Source organism: Anopheles marshallii, chromosome 3, assembly GCF_943734725.1.
Source record: "Anopheles marshallii chromosome 3, idAnoMarsDA_429_01, whole genome shotgun sequence".
Lineage (NCBI taxonomy): Eukaryota > Metazoa > Arthropoda > Insecta > Diptera > Culicidae > Anopheles > Anopheles marshallii.
Window position 1 is genome coordinate 53,022,465 of NC_071327.1, and position 21,819 is coordinate 53,044,283.

At 43.6% G+C, this 21,819-nt stretch overlaps 5 protein-coding genes across 5 annotated transcripts; 3 read left to right on the top strand and 2 right to left on the bottom strand.

Annotated features, from left to right (window-relative positions):
- Positions 1-210: 210 nt before the first annotated feature.
- On the bottom strand, positions 211-9,932 carry LOC128712800 (uncharacterized). Its single transcript, XM_053807672.1, has 8 exons — positions 9,794-9,932; positions 8,135-9,716; positions 5,987-6,157; positions 4,972-5,269; positions 1,256-4,907; positions 598-1,178; positions 401-532; positions 211-336 (listed from the first exon to the last, which is right to left on the bottom strand). The coding sequence occupies exons 1-8, from the start codon at positions 9,930-9,932 to the stop codon at positions 211-213; spliced, it is 6,681 nt and encodes a 2,226-aa protein (XP_053663647.1).
- A 2,957-nt stretch (positions 9,933-12,889) lies between these two features.
- On the top strand, positions 12,890-14,230 carry LOC128714498 (serine/threonine-protein kinase prpf4B). The gene has a single exon (XM_053809373.1). The coding sequence runs from the start codon at positions 12,890-12,892 to the stop codon at positions 14,228-14,230; it is 1,341 nt and encodes a 446-aa protein (XP_053665348.1).
- A 529-nt stretch (positions 14,231-14,759) lies between these two features.
- LOC128714499 (cytochrome c oxidase subunit 6B1) lies at positions 14,760-15,009 on the top strand. Its single transcript, XM_053809374.1, has one exon. The coding sequence runs from the start codon at positions 14,779-14,781 to the stop codon at positions 15,007-15,009; it is 231 nt and encodes a 76-aa protein (XP_053665349.1). The 5' UTR covers positions 14,760-14,778.
- Positions 15,010-15,917: 908 nt separating this feature from the next.
- Positions 15,918-16,548, top strand: LOC128714030 (FAD-linked sulfhydryl oxidase ALR). Its single transcript, XM_053808906.1, has 2 exons — positions 15,918-16,312; positions 16,386-16,548. The coding sequence occupies exons 1-2, from the start codon at positions 15,918-15,920 to the stop codon at positions 16,546-16,548; spliced, it is 558 nt and encodes a 185-aa protein (XP_053664881.1).
- A 109-nt stretch (positions 16,549-16,657) lies between these two features.
- LOC128714583 (cell growth-regulating nucleolar protein) lies at positions 16,658-17,752 on the bottom strand. The gene has a single exon (XM_053809456.1). The coding sequence runs from the start codon at positions 17,750-17,752 to the stop codon at positions 16,658-16,660; it is 1,095 nt and encodes a 364-aa protein (XP_053665431.1).
- Between the last annotated feature and the right edge of the window lie 4,067 nt (positions 17,753-21,819).

The following is a 21,819-nucleotide window of genomic DNA, read 5'->3' on the forward strand; positions in this document are numbered from 1 at the left end:
CACACGGAAATGCAACGGTACGGGATATTCCAGTGATCCGAGAACGGACGGGTTTGTTAAAGTATCTGATCGAAAAATGCACAATATTCCAACCAGGCAAAATGTTTGGTGCAAGACTTTTACACTATTTTGCACGAGACTAGACAAAGTTATGTTATTTTTAGGGATGCAACAAATCCTAATGAAAACGAACGACGAGAGCTAGCCCAGTTAAACGCCGTTCGTTGTCCGTTGGGCGTTTAATTTGTACGTTTTAGCTTCTTCCAGCAATCGGGCTGACAGTGCCTTATAACGCTCGTACTTTGCACGATACATATCCACTTCGTCTCGAACAGCCTAAAACCAATGGTTAATATTAATCAAGATTGTATGGATACTAATATCTCGGGTGTGTACTTACGTCTTTATCCGTCTGCAAACCGACATCTGATCTGTTGATCGATTTCGCTTTTGTCTGATAACTATTGTGGTAGATCTGAGCGTATCGATTTTCTGCCTCCTTCAGTTGTTGTTTCAATTGAATACATTCATTCTGGGACACCAAAGAAAAGCTAGTGAGTGAACAACGTAACAGCATCGTTTCTGACTTCGACTTACCTGTATACTACGGTTTACATTAGTATTTTCATTTTCCTTTTCTGCGAGTCCTATACTTAGGCTGGTAATCTTTTCATTACGTATCCGGCATAGCTGCTTCATCGTTTGATACTTTTCGCTCAGCCGCTCAAACTGTTCCTGCTGTTCATCGAAACGTTTTTGCAGTGCCTTTAATTCTGTGCTTGCACTCGTCTCACTAACATCCACCCGTCCGTTTTTGCCAGTGGACACAATCGAAACGGATACGGCCGCACAGGGACTCTCGCTCGGTTGGTACGCTTGTACCGCTTTATCACAGCGAGCGTTTTGCTGTCGGCTGTGTCTCATGCACTGCGTACAGTGTCGTTTGCGATCCTTCTTTTCTCTATCAAGCTCCTGTAGTACCGAGTGTAACTCTTGCTCGATCAATGACTTTTCGCGATTTTGATCTTCAAGCTTTCGGCGCATTTCCGTTATTTCATTCTTGAGCGGGTTTGCGGAGGAGATGAGCTTTTGTGTGTTCAGCTGACAGTCCTTCAAGGTAAGCTTATTGCGCAGCTCCTTAATCTTGTCGTTCATCTCCGTGCAGGCACAATCAGCAGCTAAATCAACGTGGAAACAAGGGAAAATTAAAAGATTAGATATTTTAGTTTGCATTGAATATAACATTCTTACTCACAAGTAGGATCCGTCATCGTGGCTATTTCTTTGCTGTTAAACAACAATCCTCGTCGATCGTCGTGTGTGCTCTGGCGACGAGATTTCCGCTCCTTATCGGTTGTTCGCCGCAGCTCATCTACTTCTTTCGCGAGCGATTGATGTTTAAACCTCAGCTGATCGAATGCACGTTCCAGTGAACGTTTCTGGTGTACTGTTTCTTCACGTACCTTTTCCGAGTCCTGAACCTTTTGCTGGAGATGGGTTATTTCTTCTAGCTTCTCGTTAAAGCTCGACTCGTGTCTCATGGACGACATTTCATCGCGAAGTCGCGCTATCTCCCTTTCGAGACTTTCCAACTCGTCAACGCGTTCCTGCAACTGACGGCCCTTAAGACCATCGATTTGTCGTGCTTCGTTCAGTTGCTTTAGCAGATCTTCGTTTTCCCGCCGAAGCGCCGACACAACCCGACCATCACCGAGCGATGGGCGACCGGTGGCCATAAAGCTTTCCAACTCTTTCTGCTTTTCGTTCAGCTCGCGGCGAAGGTTGGCAGAAATTTGTCGCTCTTGCTCGTACCGTTCGTTCGCCAATTTGCTGTCGAGGTTCTCGAGATCACTTTTAAGATTTTGTAGTTCGCGCTCAAGAACGTCTCGTTCCCCGGACGACTCTTCAATGTCCATTTCGAGACGCAAGCGTGCCGTGAGACTTTCCTCAAGTGATGCTTTCACTACACGCAGTTCGTTGTCCACTTGCCGGTGCTGCTTTTCGAGATCTTTCAACTTATCCTCAACTTCCGTAAGTTGGCGCTTAAGTGCAAGCACAGTATCCTCCTGTTCGTGCCTCTCGCGGACTAGTGTATCGATCGTTTTCCTTTGTACAGCTTCATTACTATCCATTTGTTCTTCTAAATTAACGATCTTAGCGGAAAGTTCCTGTACTGCTATCGTTAGATCACTGTTTTCTTTCCGCAGCTCTTCGAGCAAATTTTCTTTTTCCTGCTGAAGTGCTTCCAGTTCGGTGGATTGTTTTTCTTTTTTTGTTAATTCCGTTTGAAGACGATTTTGCTCCTCTACTAGTCGTCGTTTTTCATCCTCTAAAGCGATGATAGAGCATTTTAAACGTTCCATTTCCTCATTCATCGATCGCGAACGTTCTTTTTCCGTCTGTTCACATGCATCTCGACGTTGCTTTTCCTCTAGCAGCTCGTTACGAACCATCTCCAATTCGTCCCGTACCGTCGCTAGGTCACGTTCAAGTTGCGCTACCAAGCGTTCGGATTCATCGCGACAGGATCGCAACCTTACCAACTCATCTGTCTCTGCTTCGATCTGCTCTTGTTGCGTCTTTGCCCCATCAATCTGTTCTTTAAGCAAGGCTTCATTTTCGCTCATCAATTGCATGATATTTTCTTGCAAGGAATCTAGCTCCCGCTGGAGGTTAGCGTTCTTTTCCTGCAGCTCACGTTGTATGTCGTTCTGTTGTTCCACTAATCGTATTTGTTCCGCACGGAGCTTTTCCAGATCGGTAATGTACTTGAGCATTTCCACTTCCCGTTCCTCTAGCTGACTTTGAAGCGAAATATGCCTTGTGCTACACTCGGAATGTTCCTTCTCAATAAGTATTTTATCTTCACTCACTTGATCTACCATTTTCTTAAGCAGTTCTATTTCCTCTTCGAGTTTATGCCGAGCCGTATCGTACGATTCGCGATCAGTCTTTTGTTGCTCCTCAGTAAGATTACACTGCTCCCTAGCAGCTTCTAGCTCCGTTGCGATTTTAACCAGTGCGTTATCCTTTTCTATCAACTCCTGTTGTAGTGCTTCTTTTGACTTTGTCAGTTCTAACCGCTTCAACATTTCACTGTTTTCGTCTTTACTCTCTGTAAGCATGGTTTTCGTTGTTGCCAGCTCATGTTCTATTTCACTGCGATACTTTTCACCCTCCAATCGATCTTCTTTTTGCTTCTCCACCAATATTGCAAGTTCTGTGCGAGAAGTCGCTAATTCTTGTTCTAACTCTAGTATACGCGTTTCAAGCACTTTAACAGTTTCCTTAACGTGTAATAATTCTTCTCGGCCATTAGCTTCTTGTCTCACAACCGCTTCTTTTTCCTCCTTTAGTTGTGCGAATGCTTTGTTTGACGATTCCATTTCATCTCGCACTTGGTTCAGGGATATTTCTAACGCTTCACATTTCTTAGATTCTCGTGCTGCTATTTCCTTCTCATATTCACTAAACTTTTGTTGCAGTTCTTCGACACGAGCCTCCTGAGCAGCATGTTGCTGGTGTAAATCGGTTAACTCCTTTAGTAAAGACTCTTTTTCCGTAACAAATTGCGCCATATCCATTTGGTTGGTCTTTTTTGCCGTCAGTTCTTTTACTAAAGCTTGCATTTCATCAATCTTTAGTTGCAGATCGTTATTGGCTTTTACAAGAATTTCCTTCTCCTCGGTAAATCGCTTCGCTTGATTCTCTTGCTCTTTTTCAACTAAAGCACACTTATTTTGACACGATTCAAGTTCCTCTTCAAGAAGTTTTACGCGATGATCAACGTTATGCTTCAAATGCTGCAGCCGTTCCATACTGTCGGATTGTTTTAGTGCGTTTTCTGCAGACAGTTTCTCCTGTTCCTTTCGCAACATTTCTAACTCTTTCATCAGTCGTCCATTTTCCTCCAGAAGCAACTCTTTTGCCGAACGCTGATCGCTGATTTCCGATTCTTGTCTCACAATTTCATTCCTCAATGTTTCCAGTTCACCACTTGTAGCTGTTTCTTTTTCCTCTTTCAAGCGCATTAGTTCCTTCGATAACTCATCCCTCTTGGAAACGGCCTCATCGAAGAGAGTCTTCGCTTCACGACATTCCAATGACAATTTCTCTTTTTCTACAATGATCGTATTAGCTTGAGAAACTTGTTCTTCTACAGCAGCTTTAAGCGAATCACATAAAGTTTGTAAATCTTCTCGTTCGGTGGTTAATTTTTCGAGCGATTCACGCAACGTTACAATTTCACGATCGAGCTCGCAACGCTTCGCCTGCGTTTCTTTCTCCAGCTCCATCTGATTTTTGCGGAACAATTCAAATTCCTTTCGAAGAGTTTCATTATCCTGCATTTGATCCATTAGCTGAGTCGATAGTTCATCATATTCGGTTGTCTGTGTTTCGAACTTTTCTTTCCACTGTTTCAACTCCTTTTCCAATTGTTCGATAGATGCGTATTTGCTTTCAAGCTTCGATTTTAACTTTCCTAACATCACATCACTTGCTTCCTGTTGAGAACACCTTTCTCGCTCGAGTATCTGAATGTGTTCTTCGAGCTGCTCGACGATTTTCACTAACTCTTTTATGGTTTTTTCCTCACCTAGAATGGTGGCATTTCCATCGATTCCATTCGTCCGATCAGCATCGTAATCGGATGTTGCTGGTTGCAAACCATTCTGGTGAGATCCATTCGATGCCGTTTCTGATCCTGTATCCTGAGACAAAAGCAACTTGCGTAACGAATTCACGAGCGACTGAGCAACGTCCTCTACCTGCGCGGGAGTTTGTTGGTATTGGAGAACAGCTTGTTTGACATGTTCCAGTTTACGATGGTGCTCCATACAGGAGGATTTTAGCTGTTCGATCTGTTTGTTACATTCTTCCAACTGTAGTGTGAATTCGTAGTTTTGCTATAAAATGATAAATGATTTAGTTTTAGAATTGTATTTCCAACGTATACTAACTTAAACTTACCATTTCCAAGCGCTTCATTTCTTCTCGCTTTTGATCCAATTTGAAGGTATCCGACACATTTGAGGTGTTACCTCCACCACTGCGTGCCTCTTGAAGCGACTCTATTAATTCCTTCTCTCGGGCTTCCGATCGCTGCCGGAATCGCTCGTACTCGAACTCGATGCCGGTGTGCTGATTGCGATGCAGTTCCGCTTCTTTTACTGCTGCCTTTCGTTCCTTAACAGCTAGGGCGACATCTTGCTCTGCTTTGGTCACTGCTGCCATCTGGTGCTTCAGTTCAGTCTCTAGATGAGTGCATCTACGCTCGGTAAACAAGGTAGGGCATTATTAAAGGGAAAATAATAGGTTTAACGATACGAAAACGTTGCGCTGCGTTCCATTTCATTGCTCATTGTTTTCATTTAAAAACACTGCAGTTAACAATACGTATTGTAAAATTGGAATTAATAAGAATAAATCCAAAAATAAAAAAAATCGATGCACGACTTTTTTTTATCTTTAAAGCGGCATTAATAAATACGAAAAAAATAAACCATTACTTTGATAATAAAATAAAATCTAATCTGTCGAGAAAATTGTGAATAAATCTAATGTCTTAATCATAAATTAAGTATTTTTACAATGTAAACTATACAAACAAAATCTTATTTTTGATCTTAAATTTTAATTTTCATACTTTCAATTCCGTTTCACTCATGCGGCATGCTTGTATGTTCAACACAATATATAGAAATGTACGATCCTATTTTCAAGTAACACTATGAGCTAAGGTCAATTATCACTAAACGGTGTTTTGCTTTACTTTGCCACTCAAACCACCTTGCAATTGATTGACAGAGTTCATTATTAACTACAAAATCAAACTGGCGGAGTAGCAGCAACCACAAATACACCGATCACTTGGCGATCAAAGCAAGTACCAGCGAAGAATCGTGTGGAAAATCATTCCTACTGATACCTGGTTGATAATTTCTACAATACTGTCCCTTCTATTTGCTATGCGAATGATATTTACCGTTCCCCTAGCTGCTCCAAGCGCTGTTCCTTCTCATCGAGATCGCTTCTCAGATCCGATAGAGCTGCTTCACGCTTGACGAGCTCCTGCTTCAGATCTTTCCTCTCGACTAAGTTTTCTAGCTTGGTGAACTCCTGCAACTCGGTCAGTTCCTGTTCCAACTCCCGGCACCTGCGTACGAAATGATCAAGAAAAATATGTCATAAATGTTAAACAATAAACATAGGGAAGAACTTCGAAGCGATCCGTATGAACCGCGGCTGTTTGGAAGATCGTTGAAATTTCCGATCGTTGACCCATCAGATGTTTTGTTATGCAACTATTATACGATCTCGACGAAATGAACTGCCCTAAAAAAAGGGGGAAAAGAAACAGCAACAAACCCTACGCAGACTTACGAAGGAAGGTGGGGTGATGAAAAGGGCGTTGCAGTTAAAGAGAGTTCGACATTCCCTTGCGCGTAGTTTAGTCGGCGCAGTATTAATCTTGTCCCGAAAATCCCGAAAACGAATCGCTTACGTTGTGCGTCGTGCATTTTGTATGCAGTCCCTCGCCGTACGTATCAAGAAAACATTCTCGTAAACCGGCTCAACCATATACAACTGTGCAGAAAGTACTGGCCATGATTTGAACGTGTTTGAGTGCGGCTTCGTTTGTGAATGTTTGTGTCAACATTCCGCATTCTTCTACTTTGGTTTCTAACGTCTTGGAAGGGTGTTGGGAGTGATTGAGTAGCAAAAGACGCAACGTGTCGTAGAAAGAAACCTAATAAATCACCTTTTATCTAGGTGACGACACTGCACTGATATGCTGTGGGTGGGTAGGTGAAGATAATAGATCACAGCACATTATCGTCAACAGTAAAATTCAATCAGAATAGGTATCCAAACGTTTGTGTTATAAAACATCACGTTGTAACACAGCTCTCAAATGCGTTTGTGGCGTTCGATTACAAATAAGTCACCGCGTAACTCACCATCTGGGCCCGAATATTCCGTTTGTTGTGTGCTGCACCGGACAACACACAGTAAAGTTGATGAACACTGCGCGTAACACGACCTTCTGGCTCAACGTGTACGTCGTCTCAAAATAAACAAAACACCATGCACAACCTCCCCCACACACAGTATGGTGCACGCGCACGCTGTGAGTGAACCGCAGATTTGCGTTCACTTCTTACTTCGATCGCGCTATTCGCAACACTGCGGCTGTTTGTCCATGCGTTGCTAACGAAACGCGCATCTCACTGCTAGCTTCTCAACGAATGAAGAGTGAGTACGAGACAGAGAGAATTTTAGTTTGTGAATTCGCATACAAACTCACACATGGCGTGAGAATGATCGATGCAATTGCAATTTACATGTAAGCAAACGACACGCTGTTGCGCCGTGAGCCTTATTCGAATGACGCATATTAACCAAATTTTAAGGGATAAGTCACTATAATTTTGGATTACAAATTGTTTTTTTTTTACAACTAATAACCTGCCGATCACAGGTTATAGATAGATCGAGATGATAGATCAAGCCAGAGCTAGCTACAAATATGTACATCGTCTCTGATACTGCAGCTCTTATCTAAAATAAGACCTATTTTTCTTCTGTTTTCGAATTGAAGACAGAATAAAAAAAAAACAAATCGTAATCCTTCAAATAGCAGTGCGTCGGAAACTGAGCAAATAAACAAAATGGATCAAAATTTGGTCTTTGCTAGCTCTGTACGGAAGCGTATTTTTAGAACCGCGTAAACGTTTTCTCCATATGATTCCGATACAGTAGAGTACGTACAATACCAGTACGGTAGACAACATTGCTTAAATCGACTGTTGCCCGCCGCAGCTAATGCGACCAAACGCACAGGCATATTATTTTCAACGTACTGGATCTATTTCAAGCCACACGACACACGACGCACACATGAGTCGTCAGATTTTATGTACCGATTGGGGGACAATAATTTAATGGCTTTTAAAATTGGATTAAACCTAAGTTTTTTTTAAACTTTGATAAACAAATGTTCCATTGTGCCAGTACATGTCAGTAGAAAATGCACTAGCAATGAAACAGATCTTCTTTCCGTATTTGATGATTTGTGCGCATCGGTAAATAAAAAAAAACATTCGCTAGGTCGAGGTCAATGCAAACTTACCGCTGCTCGTAATAAGACTGTGACGGTGAATCGCCAACAGACGATCGACGCGTCCTACGCAGACTCTTCGGTGTGTGTAGTTCCCGTTCGATGGTTGCCAGTGGCGATAAGGATACATGTCCGAAGCTTACTTGTTCACCCGGTACAAACTCATCGCCCTCGACGGCGAACGGATTCAACAATCCGTTCGGCGATATGGAGCGAATCCGTCGTGCCAACAGGTCCTTATTGTCGAGTAACTCACGGTAGTTAATCTGCGACTCATCGTTTCCCATTAGTGCTAGCGTTGCGGAGAAACCTCCTCCATCCACAGCACTGCTGGCGTTCGGAAACTGATCCTCATCGGCCGACATTGTGCGAATGGCAATCTGTGGTGTTGCACCGTTCATGGTCATAAGATACTGCCCACCGATAAACGCCGCGGGAGGTCCCATCAGGGTTCGCCCTTCACTCATCACGTCCGGTGTGGGCCGTTGGGTAGCGGCTAATCTTGAAATTTCCGTCGTGGACGGACACCACGTTCGGCGCCGAGCGTTGTCGGTTAGTGCCTGCTGTGTTTGGTTCGAATTAATGAACTGATTCGTGCGTAGCGTGATGGCATTCTGTAACTCCAGCATTTTGATTTTGCTGTTCTTGTTTTGCTCCGAACGAAGCTCATTCTCCAGCCGTTTAATTTCCCGCTCGAGCCGCTTCATCATGGCCGCATCGGTGAGAATTTCGTTCACCTTTGGCTTGTTCCGGATGTTTTTGGCACGCATCGCAAAGCTTAGCGTGTAGTACGTTTCATCCACCACGGCCGGCGTTATGTTGCAGATCATGGAAGTAACCGCATTTCCACCGAGCGACGCTTGCAGGATTCTCGTCAGCTTCGAATCACGATAATTGATAAACTGCTTGTCGGAATTTTCGCTCAATTTCTGTATCACGCAACTAAGCGACAGAAGGCTCTTGTTGATACAAACACCTTCCTTAAATCGGGACCCAGTAGCACCGGTTTGATCCGCTCGCTCACTGCCAGCCAAATCAACTAGATTCAAAATACCGATCTGAACCGCCTCGTTATCCGTACTGCCGTCACCGGTCGTGGAACTAATAATTCTGGATTCGATCGTAATCCGAAAAATCGTGTGTGATCTACTAGACCGCTCGTTCATATTCGTTTCGCCAATCTTACGCGCTTTGTTACCATCTTCCACATGCTGTATGATCTGTTCCGCACAATTCGTGATGCATTCCTTCGAGTTTACCGACACATCGCCGCACTGGTTTTCCGCAATCTTCAGATTCGTGTTCGCAGTGTTCAGCAGATCGTGAATCTTCTCGTTGTAGATCTCGATGAACCCAACGCGAATCAGAAACTGACGTTCCTTGATCTTTTTGATTTGTTCAAAAATTTCACTCGCCGTCAGCGGTACCACGCCCGGTTCACGTTCGTTCCCGATCATGGTGTACGTTTTACCGGACGATGTCTGACCGTACGCAAATATCGTTCCGTTGATGCCATTGAGCGCAGAAAGAATCACCGGACGGCAAACGGTATCAAACAGCTGTCGGGTGGACACGGTTTCGTCGAAGATGTGATCTACAATAAAAAAAATAAAAAACAAAATTTAGTGAAAAGTTAAAAACAGTGAAGCAGTGAGAACGTAACATCCTTACCAAATACGAACGGATCACCATTGCCGTCGATCGATACAATCGTATTATCCCGGATGCGCCATTGCGACGCTAGTTTGCTGTCCTTCTCTCTTTTAATGAGTGGCCGCACTTTTATCGACACCTTCACATTATCCGACATGGTCTTTCGATGATAGTTTTATCGAAAATTTGCAATGCTTTACTTATATGTGACAGACTCTTTTCTCATAGTATGTACAGATACGATGCAATCAGGAAAGAATCAAATAATATGGCGTATCTTTCGTATTAGCTGCATGTGGCCATTTTATAGACGGGAACACACGCACAACTAAAAGTTTCTTGCAGTATATCAGGCAGTATAGTTATGAAATCGCAAAGAAACACACAAATACGCAAATCTGCACAATCAAAGAAGCCGCCTCTACAGAGAATGGTATTTAGCTATGGTATCTATAGTATTTACGCACTTGTTTTTTCGTTCAATTACTTTTGTGTATAACAATTACATAGGAGATTACCATTACACAATTATACAAACATTAAATTATAGCGATACGCACCACGCACCGCACAACAGACGCAAACCTTTGTTAGCTGTACTCCTAACTACACAAACGGAAAAATGTTCCGCGAATGCCGTAAACGACCGCTAGCGACAGTGGCAATTGAATTGAATTTGATAGAAAAACGATAATAAGACAGCAAGAAAGTTTTTCGTGTAGATTTTTTCTCGAGCAAATATCCGCTGATGAAAATGCGCAATTACAAGGTACGTAGATAATTACGAATCGATTTTATCGATGAATGAAACAAACGATGGTCTGTATTTTCTTCAATTTTCTGCATTGTACAATTTCTGGTAAAACTAACGATATTATAAGCTCGTAATTCCGTTTCGCAAATAAAATACTTGTAGGTTGAGATTCCTAGACAAAAGGTGCACCAAATTCAGTAGAGAAAAGAAAGAGACAGCAAATTGTTAGATTTTCTCCGTGCATGATATTGTAGCAATTAAATGAAGGAAAATTTTGCGCAAAATATGATTTACTTCTGATGAACAATGCAAACGCTAAGATTGCAAACTATTTCGTTTCAAATTCAATTAATATGACAAACAAAATAAAAACGATGGCTGTCCCTACGCACATCCCATCACTAGCAGCCTTGGTTGTTCAGCCGCCATATTGAAAAATCCATGAGCCTTTTTTCATCCGTCATCTGTGCCCGAGCAAATCGCAACTCGTACGCAGCGAGAAGTTGTGTCTTCATCGTCGAAGCGAAAGAAAAGCGACCGGTGGTTTTCCCTTTTTAGCTCCAGGTAATTGCTCCGCTCAATTCTCATCGAACGCAAAACAGACAGCCTTCCGGTGTGTGCACTATTTCCTTCATTTGGGGCAGCAATAGAAAGGCACAGGGGGGTAACAATAGGACAGGCAAATCTGTACTAGGTTGTTGGCGTGATCGGTGGAAATTGAACATGGTGGAACGGAGAAAAAGTCTTACGTACATCATTGTTGTGTTGCCTCCTCCGTTTTCGATGGGTCTCGCAGTGTTGCAGAACATTGGTTGGTGCAGTTTCGAAGTGGTTGATAGAATAAGTCGTACAGGTGAACGATGATTCGGTGTTGACCGAGCAACACCTTTTTGACAGCTACCCCGTATGTCCCGGGTTATTCCTTGTAGAACGAGGAAAAGAAAAATTACATAATTTGTGCGCTGGGGTAACATTACGGATCGTAAGCTGGTGACCTTGCGGCAGGTTCCAATAGAAGTTACGAATGTAAAATCTATCATTAGGTTGTAGCCATTAGAAACAATGATAGTGAATTCTTGGAAGTTAAATGCTTGCGTTTGTTGCTATGATTATGTAAGTTACCTTGAGCTGTGGCACCAAAGCATCGTTCTGCAGAACGATAGAAAAGCATTTTGAAAGTGGGCATTTTGTGTTACTAAGAACTGTCGAATGAACTAGACGTGGGACATACAGTAGCGAAAAGGGTAACAATTCAGCGGCAAGGCGTTAAAAAGGTTTCAAAGCAAATGTAAAGGATGACATGGGCGAAGAAACACAGCACACTACGCCATCCCGACGTCCCATGGACCTACTACTATCGTCGAAAACTACTCGTCTCTTGAAACGATGCGACTGTCCTGGTGTGTTCTCAACTGCTATGTCCAATAACGGTTCGAAAGATCTATCCCTATCTGCTCGCGTTTTTACATCACGAACGAACGCTGTGGAATGCATATATGGATGTTAATATTGGAGAAAAGCGCACAGAGTGGGTGGAATGGGGCCACTAGAACAAAAAACATGGTCCTTCCATCCCTTAAAGTTGCATGTGCAGTGCAAATGCAACGCTCGGACTCCCTATTGTTCTACGACTCTAGATCTGAAAATCCCGAGAGTAATTATTTGCAGTTACGTTAACCATATTCGAAGAAAAATTCACGTTTAAGTAAATATTTTTCAGGCAATCTGTCAAATAAACAAAAAACCGCGACCAGTAAACAAAGAGCGGGAGATATTCAGAACAGAAGTACAGAGGCATTCAAGAAAACGAGACTCGCATTCCTTCAGCCAGAATAAGGGTTCTCCCGCCCCAACACCGGACGGCACATCGTTCGCGGGCAGCAACGAGCGTTCCCGAGACATCTGCTAAAGAATTTGCTGTAAGCCAGAGAGGCTTCAACACACAAGCACGAAAAGAGTAATGTAGTTTTTATACCTTAATCCTATCTATCCTACTATTAACTATGTATCTAAAAGCTGCATATTTCACACTCACATTCATATTTGATGGTAATGTAATCATAACCTAGTAAAAAAAACAACATCAAATGAGTTACAATGCGATAACACTCGGTACAAAGTATGCATATTTACCCTCTAGGCTTTTGCTCCAGTTTCACAACTACAGTGACTGAGTGGCAAATCTAGAGGGTGAACTGCATCCATTTGGCCATGATCGATTTTGAAACGTACGTGATCGCTTTCCTGGGTATTTTAGAGCCTTCAAGCAGGAAGGAAGCGATAGATCGCTTAGACATTCAGTAACTGGACGCTTATCGGTAGTGTACGCTACTCTTCCAGGATATTCCGTCCCTTCCAACATGATGCCGGAGGAAGATGAAGAATTGACCCCTAGAGGAGGAGGGGGCGTTGGTTGCGGTGATGGTCAACAGTCCGAGCATCAACACGTCGAGAAACAGAGCAGCAGCCGCAATGGAGTAGATCGTAGCTATAATTCGAGTTCGAATCGGGATCGCGACAGTCGTTACGATGACGATTATCACCATCGTTCCAATCGAGATCGCGATCGGGAACGAAGTCACCGTGACCACCGGGATCATCGTGACCGGCACCGCGATCGTGACCACCGTGATCGAGATCATAGTGGCCGGTATCGGGATCATTATCGCGACCATCGGGATGATTATCGTGATCGCCGTGACAAACGTAGCCGATCACGATCGAAAGAATCACGGTCGCGTGATCGTGACCGTGATCGGCATCGGTCGCATCGGGATGATCGTGCATCACGTGATGCGCCCCGTCCAGAGCGTACGGTACAGGATCGTTTATCGGCAGAAATCGAACAAGAGCTGGCAAACCTGCGAAGGCAGCATGATATGAAGGAAGCATTAAAGAAGCAACAGCAACAAGAGGAAGATAAAGAAAAGGCATCCAATAATGAAGACGATAGCCAGGAAGATTCGAAACCTACAAGTAGCGGTAACAGCACGATCACTGGAACGAATTTCGTTGGACATTTTAGAAAACAGAACTCAGCTAGCTTTTTGCCAAAAAATGATTCGGGAAAGCCAGTAGAATATGTGCCCGAGATACAAACGGAGGAAGAGCGCATCGAGTTCCAGCGCAAAATGCAGGAAAAGCTGCAACAGCACCTTGCAGCCGAGGGTAAACTGTATCCACCACCATCTAAACCACAGCGTGATGCACCAGCCCCTATGTCAATGACAGGATTTGCAAACGATGGATCATTTCTGGAGATGTTTAAGAAGCTACAACAGCAAGCAACCACTGGCAGCAATGCACCGACGGTTCCACAGTTGGTGCCGACCGTAGCAACCGCTATCCCGCCGGGTGTAAAGCCTATGATGGTTCCTACCGCTGCTTTACCGAGAATGTCTCTCGTCGCACAAAAAGCGGGTCCATTTAAAATGGGTCCCGCCGTATCTACGGCTGCAGTGTCGCAGGTGGTGAAATCTTCGACAATAGACAAGGAACCTCCACCACCGGTGTTGCCCGTCTTTGGACGAAGGCGGGGTGGAAAAATCCTGAAGACTGGAATGGTTAAGAAGGTTCGTCCGGTCGAAGAATCGACGGCAGACGCGCCAAACGATGCCTGGACGCTTTACCTGCAGGAGGTCAAGAAGTACAAAAGTGCTTCTTGCGATGCAGATTCGAAAACGCGTCCCCTGGTCAAATAAGGATGATTTGAATGGGCAGAGTATCAGTTTTGGGATGTTTTTTTTTGTCTCGGGAGAAACCAAATTTTAATTTTGGGGTATTTTGTTGTTTATAACACATATTTGGCGTGATGTTTCTATTCTGCTCCACATTGCTGAAGGGAGTGTGATGAAGTTGGTATTATATTTGAGCGAAACATAGGAAGGTGGTGTAACCATAAGGTAAAAGATTCCTCTTTTTGTATTTGGCAGGTCGGTCTTTAGATATGTACATATGTTATCTAAGATACTGAATTTAAAATATCTTCTCAACAAGGGTTTTCTAGCATACCCTTTAAGTGCTATCATTTGCTAAGGTGCAAACGATATTTTGCTCTTAGTGCAGGCAATATATATACATAATTTTATTTGGGATAGGAAATAGAGCGCACACGGCTGTTCAACTTTTTCTACCACCCCCCTTTTGCTGTGGGGCTTATACACATAGACAACAACAAATCTTGACGATATTTTCTCTGGAATCTAGTGTTTTTCGCGTCACTTACCGACGACCGACAACAACCAGCGTGATGACGTACGAACCGAAGACAGCCCCGTTCGATCCTCGTTTTCCCAACCAGAACCAGACCAAGTACTGCTACCAGAGCTATCTGGATTTCCATCGCTGCGAAAAGGTAAAGGGCGAGGGTGATCAGGTATGCAAGTACTTCAAAGGCGTCTTCTCGTCGATGTGCCCGAACTCGTGGGTTGAGAAATGGGACACCCAGCGTGAGGAGGGCACCTTCGCCGGTCGCATCTAAAGAAATAGACCGTAGAAGATTTGGCCGACAACTGTGTGCGATGAGTGACGACTGGATCTCTTGCACGCAGCTTTGCTAGTAAACCATCAGAAGTAAAAATTCAACCGCAAAATCCGGATATGAATGAGCGTGTGTTACGATGCCATTCGCCACCATCTGTGTGGCGCGAAGCGCGCGGTAAAAATTAAATACACCCATTATTAAAGAGAACTGTACCGTTAAAACAAGAATTTGTGGGTGATATTTATATGAGTTGCTTCGAAAGAAATTTTATTTAGTTGTTAAGTTCTATCGTTATCGTCCCCCGCTTCGGAGCACTAGCCATGAGGATCAAATTATTTAGCTATTCTGTAATATCCCATTCATTGATAAATGATACTGTAAACAGCATTGATTTGCTAATGAGCTGTAGATTACTCTTGGTCCTTCCATGTGTTATGAACAATGCTTAACGTACGTTCTTGCTTATGAACCATGTGCCGTAGATGTTGATCTTAATATCAGCCTATACATGTGTATTAGCGAAGTGTTTTAAAAATTATTTTTTTTAATTTAAAAATTTAAATCAACGAATGCAATATAGCGTAATGCTTAAAGTTGATCCATTAACATTTTTTTAAAGAATTCGATACAAACTCCTTGAATTGCCGAACCGAACTGAACTCGTGTTTGCTATTCAAAATATTCCGCAAGACTTTTCAATCTGGTCACCCGAAATCATTTGTTTACCTGTCACAACTGTCAAAGTGTTGGAAATTTCGTTTACGTTTCGCGGGGCTAAAATTACATCACATTGTCCCCACCGGTTGCAGCAAATGTTGCTGTGCTCGTCCTCACAGTGTAACGCTGAAAACGGTCCCGTAGTAAACATTTCATCATCCTAAATTATTAATCCTTTTGTGGCAAAAATGCCTACAGCAGAACCACTACCGAACCACCACCAGAATGGCAAAGAACCGGCGGCACCCTGTCGAACGTGTATGGATTTTAAATCATGGTCGAAACAGCAACGTAAATCGCTTAGCACAAGTACCGGAGCCAGCAGCGTTGCAATAACTTCCGCCGATTCTGATGTGGCGCATCGGAAAACGGACAGTGCCGACGATCGGAACGGTGGATCGCCACCCAACTGCCCGCTCGACAAGGAACGCCTCGGCCGATATACTTGGGGATTACTACATACAATTGCTGCTTACTATCCAACGATTCCTACCGAAAAGGATGAACGGAATGTGCGAACGTTTTTCACGTCCTTCTCAAAGCTCTATCCATGCGAATACTGTGCGAAGGACTTCCAGCAAGAGTAAGATACCGCTCAAATGTACAAGTCATCAGAAGAATAAATCGATTAATGTTAAACCCTCCCCCATTTGCAGATTAAAAGAGATGCCACCGGAAACAAAGTCCCAACACGCGCTATCCCAGTGGCTCTGCCGAATACACAATCGAGTGAACGTGAAACTGGGCAAACCCGAGTTCGACTGCACGAAGGTGAACGAACGATGGCGAGATGGTTGGTTGGACGGGTCCTGTGATTGAATCGATTCGGCGCTCGGAAGTCGATTTGAAAAAAAAAAAAACAAAAACCCCACAAATGTTTTGTACTTTCGTATGATAACGCGTACATATGTTTTAGATTATATTTCTCTTAAGCTTCTACCAGTCGCACACTATCATTTTCCACGACGAAGCCAGTCTTGGCTATTTTTTTCTGAAACTTTTTCTCGAACTTTCCATCCACTTCTTCGCCAGTAGCTTGTTGGTAGCGTTTCATAACCTTCTTCTTTAACTTGGACAGCTTCATTTCGTTGTTTTGTGAAGTGAGAAGTGCGCGAATTACTTCGCTCAAGTTGAATTTTTCACCACTGCCGTTTTGTTCCTGTTCTACAGCTTTGATATCAGTTCCATTAGTCTCGTTTCCCGGTGAAGCTTTTCCATTCTCGTTACCGTTTTGTGAAGAATCTGTCGTTTTGCGCTTTTTCTGCTTACTTGAAAGTGGTTCTTCCTCTTCGTGGTCATTTTCGGCAGCGTCTTTTGTCTTTCGCTTTTTCTGCTTAGTGGGTTGGGGTTGTTCTGCTTCCGGGCTGGTTTCTGGTGCATTCTTCGATTTCTTTTGCTTTTTCTCTACAGGAACTTCATCGTTCTCGAAAGTTTGTTTCGTTTTCTTCTTCTTCTTCTGCTTTATCGGTGCATCCTCATTTTCTGTCCCCTTTTGCATTACACCGTTGTTCTTGGGATCAGAGGTACCATTCGTGGAAGGTACATCTGGCTCCGCTTCCTGACCGTTTGTTTGAGTCGGCGTTTGCTGATCATTTTTAATTTCCTGCGCTATGAGGTTCCAAGCCGTTTCTACATCATTCCTGCTTATTCCTCGGTTCGAGTTACAAAAGAAGTTCATAAATGGTTTCATTTTGCGCGGTGTATTATCGTTTCGCTTGATGATTTCAAACACGTTCATAACACCCCGAGACAGACCCTTGTGCTGTTCCGGTATTGACCGTATCTTACTGATCCAGTCTCCCTGTTTCTTGACACCCTTGGTTACCTTTTGTATATATCCTTTGGGGGAATATTTCTGCGCTTCACTGATGCAGACATTGTGTGCGTCGTACGCTTGACCCTTGAAATCTTTCTGGCAGTCCATGCACGATACGTTAATTTCACGATTGCAGCGAATGCCATGATTACTTACAACCTGCTTTTTCAGTGATTCTCCACAGTGATTACAGATGAAGAACACCATTGTACGGCAATTGTAGTCTTTTGTTTTGCGTTGTTTTAGTTTTTCTCGTCGCAATGCTCACGAACAGACAGAAATGCTGCACGAAACGCACGTGTAGGGAATGTTTACGAATGTTTGTGAGCCGATTGGCATTTCTGCCCGTTTGAATGTCATTTTGACATTTCCCGTTGAAACTAGCATGAAGCCGTGGTCGAACATAGCAAAAGTAACGAAACGCTTCAAATTTTGGTTTTGCAGCGGTTTCAATATAAATTTAGCTATTTATGGCCCAAAAAACTAAACAAATTGATTGGACAAATAGTACGTATCATACAGTGTAGCAAAAAGGTAAAGAGCGTACCGCGTGCAGAAAGCTGATGTATTCTAAGCTGATACCCCAATTATTGCAATAATACATGAATTAGTTCAGTTGATCGGTTTGGAATCATTGTTTGTGAATCGGAAGTTCCTTGTTTGTGTTGTTGAGCAGTTCATGCACCAGTTAGAACGGATGGAACCGCAATAAAACGGTATGTTATTCTAATTCCCTTCCTAATGAAACCGACTGATTGGGATATCCATGATCCTGCTGGTGAAGCAATTGACCAACATTGCAAACATTTAAGACCCACAGTAAAACCCATAATCTACCAAAGAACCTATCCCTTTTTGCTAACGACCAAATATTCTAAAAGGGTAATTATCATCGTGTTTATGTAGGTAAAATGATTAAATAGGATCAATCATACGCACTTTAACGGCTGGCGATCTTGCAAAGGACCATCCATTCAATAGCAGACAGTGCACAAGGAAGCACACCCTACTAAGGCAAAGGTGTGTGAACACGACATGGGCCAGTTTGTCTCATGGTGCATTTTTTCCGTTGCATTGTTTCAAGAAACCCCAGATTATGGGGTATATATAAAGGAAATAGTATTGGATTCGTGGGCGTTTTCATGCCAATGACACCGGTTAGCTGAGGCGATAACGTAATAAGCTTGATCGTGAGTGTTTTTAGTGCTTTCACGGTACAATCGCGCACCGGATTAAACAAAACACTATAATCGTTGTTGTCCTTCCTTTTCCTTGCATAGGCAATGATGGCCAGTGAGTGTACAACCCGCAATGCGTGTGCGTTGGAAATCCACAAGTTCACTACTACTGTACGGATTGTGCGACAAATTGATGCCCAAAGTCACGATGTCACGGCACGATAAGCATGAAAAAAGTGTCTAATGAACGGATTCGTCACGGCTCGATACGTTGCCGTCGTCAAACGAATTGCAACGCAGAGAATCAAAGCTGTGTTTGGTTTAATGTCTGCCATTGTCCTTCATGGAGTTACGCACCTTTCTCTGGGAATGAGTTGGGTAGAGGAATCGTTTCATGAAAGTGCTATGACATCTTCCTTTCTTCGATTGTCAACCATGTGTAGCAGCAGCGCCCAGTAGATTTTTTTTCTTTTGCTATTTACTCCCTGCCTGTTCACTCCTGGCCACTTGTTTCTACGCTGAAAGATGAATGGTGCCAGCTCGATGATCTTACTAACCTTTAACCACTCCCGTCACTGTGACCAAACAATGGCCATTCCGACGGTTAAACCTACACATGGCTCCATTGAAACGTGTGGAAGGATCCCACTGCGATCACTTGAAGAGGATCACTTGATGATCTGTTGTCCATCCACCCTGCGGCTGCAAAACGTTTTATTCACGATCCGGACGATCCGGCCATGTGGACTACATTTTCGATCCCCATTCCAGGGTGATTAGATTGCATAATACGAAAAATGGGAAGATGTAAGCCGAAGACAACACAGCAACTCACACTGTTTGCTGTTTGGAAACGGACCCCAAGCAAAATGATACCATGCGGCTGGCATGTCCCGATGTACAGGAATGGTCGTTTCTACCGGTTTGCAAAAGAAAATTAACGAAAAATATGCTCATTAAGCTCGGGTTAGGTTAGGCCATCCGGTTAGGGGTTAGTTTGGAAGTTGGAAAGGTATCGAAATGATCAACCTGCATACACAAACCATCCAACTACTATCTCTCCAGCAACCTGTAGCGCCTTCCCGAGATTAAAGCATCAACGATCGACATCAGCAGACAGAGATGAACTGTTTATTTACCATTATTTTCTTTCTTGCTGCGACTCCTTTCGTTTTCATCTCTGTGTATACCTGGCGAGATGATTACGAACATTAGGAACGTTACATCTTATACGCGAAGGAAGATCGAAGGTGAATCAGTTTTTCGAGAGCACATGTGGTTTTGTCTACTGGAAGATAAAAACAAAACACCGCAAAGGGATTGTTTCATAACGAACAAGCTAAGTTATGTACGGGAGGATCGTTTCTGACAGGGCAGCAAGTAGTGGCACACTGTCATCTTCAAGATCGAGGAAGGCGACCCGATCGTGAGCACACCACGCGTAAAACTTCGGCGCGATCGTGATAATTGAAAAGGCACACTGCCAAAAAGGTTGTTCGTTTAGCTTTCTAGTGTATCCGGAAGGAGTAATGTAAACGAATTTACTCGAGGCTTTCTTTTTCCCGCAGCAAGAAGTTTGACATCTTATTTGAAGTGGTTGGTGAAGAGCAAACAAAAAAAAACCAGATCACTTAGTTATTGAATAAAACATGGATCCTTTTGTTTGGGGTGTCAAAGCTAATATCGTGCATTTGTTGACCGGATGGCCACAGGACCATCATTTTTTTGCTTCGGCTCTTTACTATTCAACTTGTAAATCAAGCGAGATTCAAAGAAATCTCTCCACGCTATCCTTACCGTTTGGAAGAACGCACAGCAGTTACTACTCCACAGCAAAAGCCGCAGGCTTGTCTTTTAACATACATTTACATATTTCCCTACCAATTTTTGATGTCACTGTCTCCCTTCTTTCGTTTCCCCCCCCCCCTTCCTTCTCGCCGAGGGGGTTCACATTTTTGTGTAAATTAATAACGATTATCGGGACAACGGTGTACACACGACTCGTTTCTGCGTGAAGAAAAGCGATTTGTTTGACCTCGATGTTGCCGAGAAGTGCTGCGTGAATTGTTTGCCTGTTTGCCTTTCGCTTTCTTTGCCTCACCGTTTGACATTTGTTGACCGATCCACGCGGAACAGGTGTTTCGGTGCGCGGCCATTTTCCTGTCCGTTCTCGAAACCAACCGATCCCGATTCGATCCTCAGCCGTTCTGTGACAAATGTGTTTGGGCGGAATTTTTGCTTGCTTTCGGAAGATCGGCAGTGGTTTCTTTTGTGTGTGTAAGTGTTTTCATGGTTGTTTAGTAAATTCCATCCTCATTTGAGATCTAGCCAAGTGTTGTTGGGTCGGTGTGAAAGTGAAATGAAACCGGTTCTAGTGCGTATTTTTGGGGCTAAGCTAAGGAAAGCCCGCGCGTGGAGTGTGGCAGTACCTGCGAATGTGCTCCAAAACTCTGGCGAACTTTGAGTGCGTTCGGGGAGGGTTTGGAGTGTGTTGTGTTTTCCCGTGGTGTGGAGAGATGTTTTACCCCTGCTATCCGCTCCCATTTCGATGCAGTGGACCGACAAATCGAACTAATGACATGTGTAAAATTATGTAAAACAGCCGAATATTTTCGGCTCACATGTGCTATAAGTTTTGCTCGCAGCCCTCAAGAAAAGGGGGGCCAGATTTGTTTCCGTTTTTGTCTTTGTTTTTCCTTGACGTTTCTTTCGGAAGCCAGTCGGTTCCTGCCGTGGTTTTCTAACACAGTGTTGACCACAGCTAACGAGCTGCAGATCTTTTTTTTCACTCCAATTTCCTATACGCCTTTCTCGGGATCGGGTGCTGGGTGAGGTTCGGTATACCGACGATCGTTCCCCGGTCCCGGTGTTGTTGGGTGCATTGATTTCTTGCGATGACCGTTCGGAAGTTTGTCTCATCCGGGTGGTGTCTTCGTGCTGTTTCTCCTTACCTTACCTCTACCATGTGTTGTCTAACTTAATCATACCACATTAATGCCGACCACCCGAAACACACCACCCCGCGTATGAAGGGAGAGAAAGCGAAATGATCTACCGAGTAGGTGCGCCCTACTGAAGGGATCGTCCCCCTTTTGG

What these genes read in the sequence shown, in the direction of transcription:
- LOC128714498 (XM_053809373.1), top strand. Translation starts at nt 12,890, where the DNA reads ATGATGCCGGAGGAAGATGAAGAATTGACCCCTAGAGGAGGAGGGGGC.
- LOC128714583 (XM_053809456.1), bottom strand. Translation starts at nt 17,752, where the DNA reads ATGGTGTTCTTCATCTGTAATCACTGTGGAGAATCACTGAAAAAGCAG.
- LOC128714499 (XM_053809374.1), top strand. Translation starts at nt 14,779, where the DNA reads ATGACGTACGAACCGAAGACAGCCCCGTTCGATCCTCGTTTTCCCAAC.
- LOC128714030 (XM_053808906.1), top strand. Translation starts at nt 15,918, where the DNA reads ATGCCTACAGCAGAACCACTACCGAACCACCACCAGAATGGCAAAGAA. An exon ending in GCGAAGGACTTCCAGCAAGA is followed by an intron (nt 16,313 to 16,385) that starts GTAAGATACCGC and finishes CCCCATTTGCAG; the next exon opens with ATTAAAAGAGATGCCACCGG.
- LOC128712800 (XM_053807672.1), bottom strand. Translation starts at nt 9,932, where the DNA reads ATGTCGGATAATGTGAAGGTGTCGATAAAAGTGCGGCCACTCATTAAA. An exon ending in TTGGAGCAGCTAGGGGAACG is followed by an intron (nt 5,270 to 5,986) that starts GTAAATATCATT and finishes TACCGAGCGTAG; the next exon opens with ATGCACTCATCTAGAGACTG. An exon ending in ATGTAAACCGTAGTATACAG is followed by an intron (nt 533 to 597) that starts GTAAGTCGAAGT and finishes TTGGTGTCCCAG; the next exon opens with AATGAATGTATTCAATTGAA.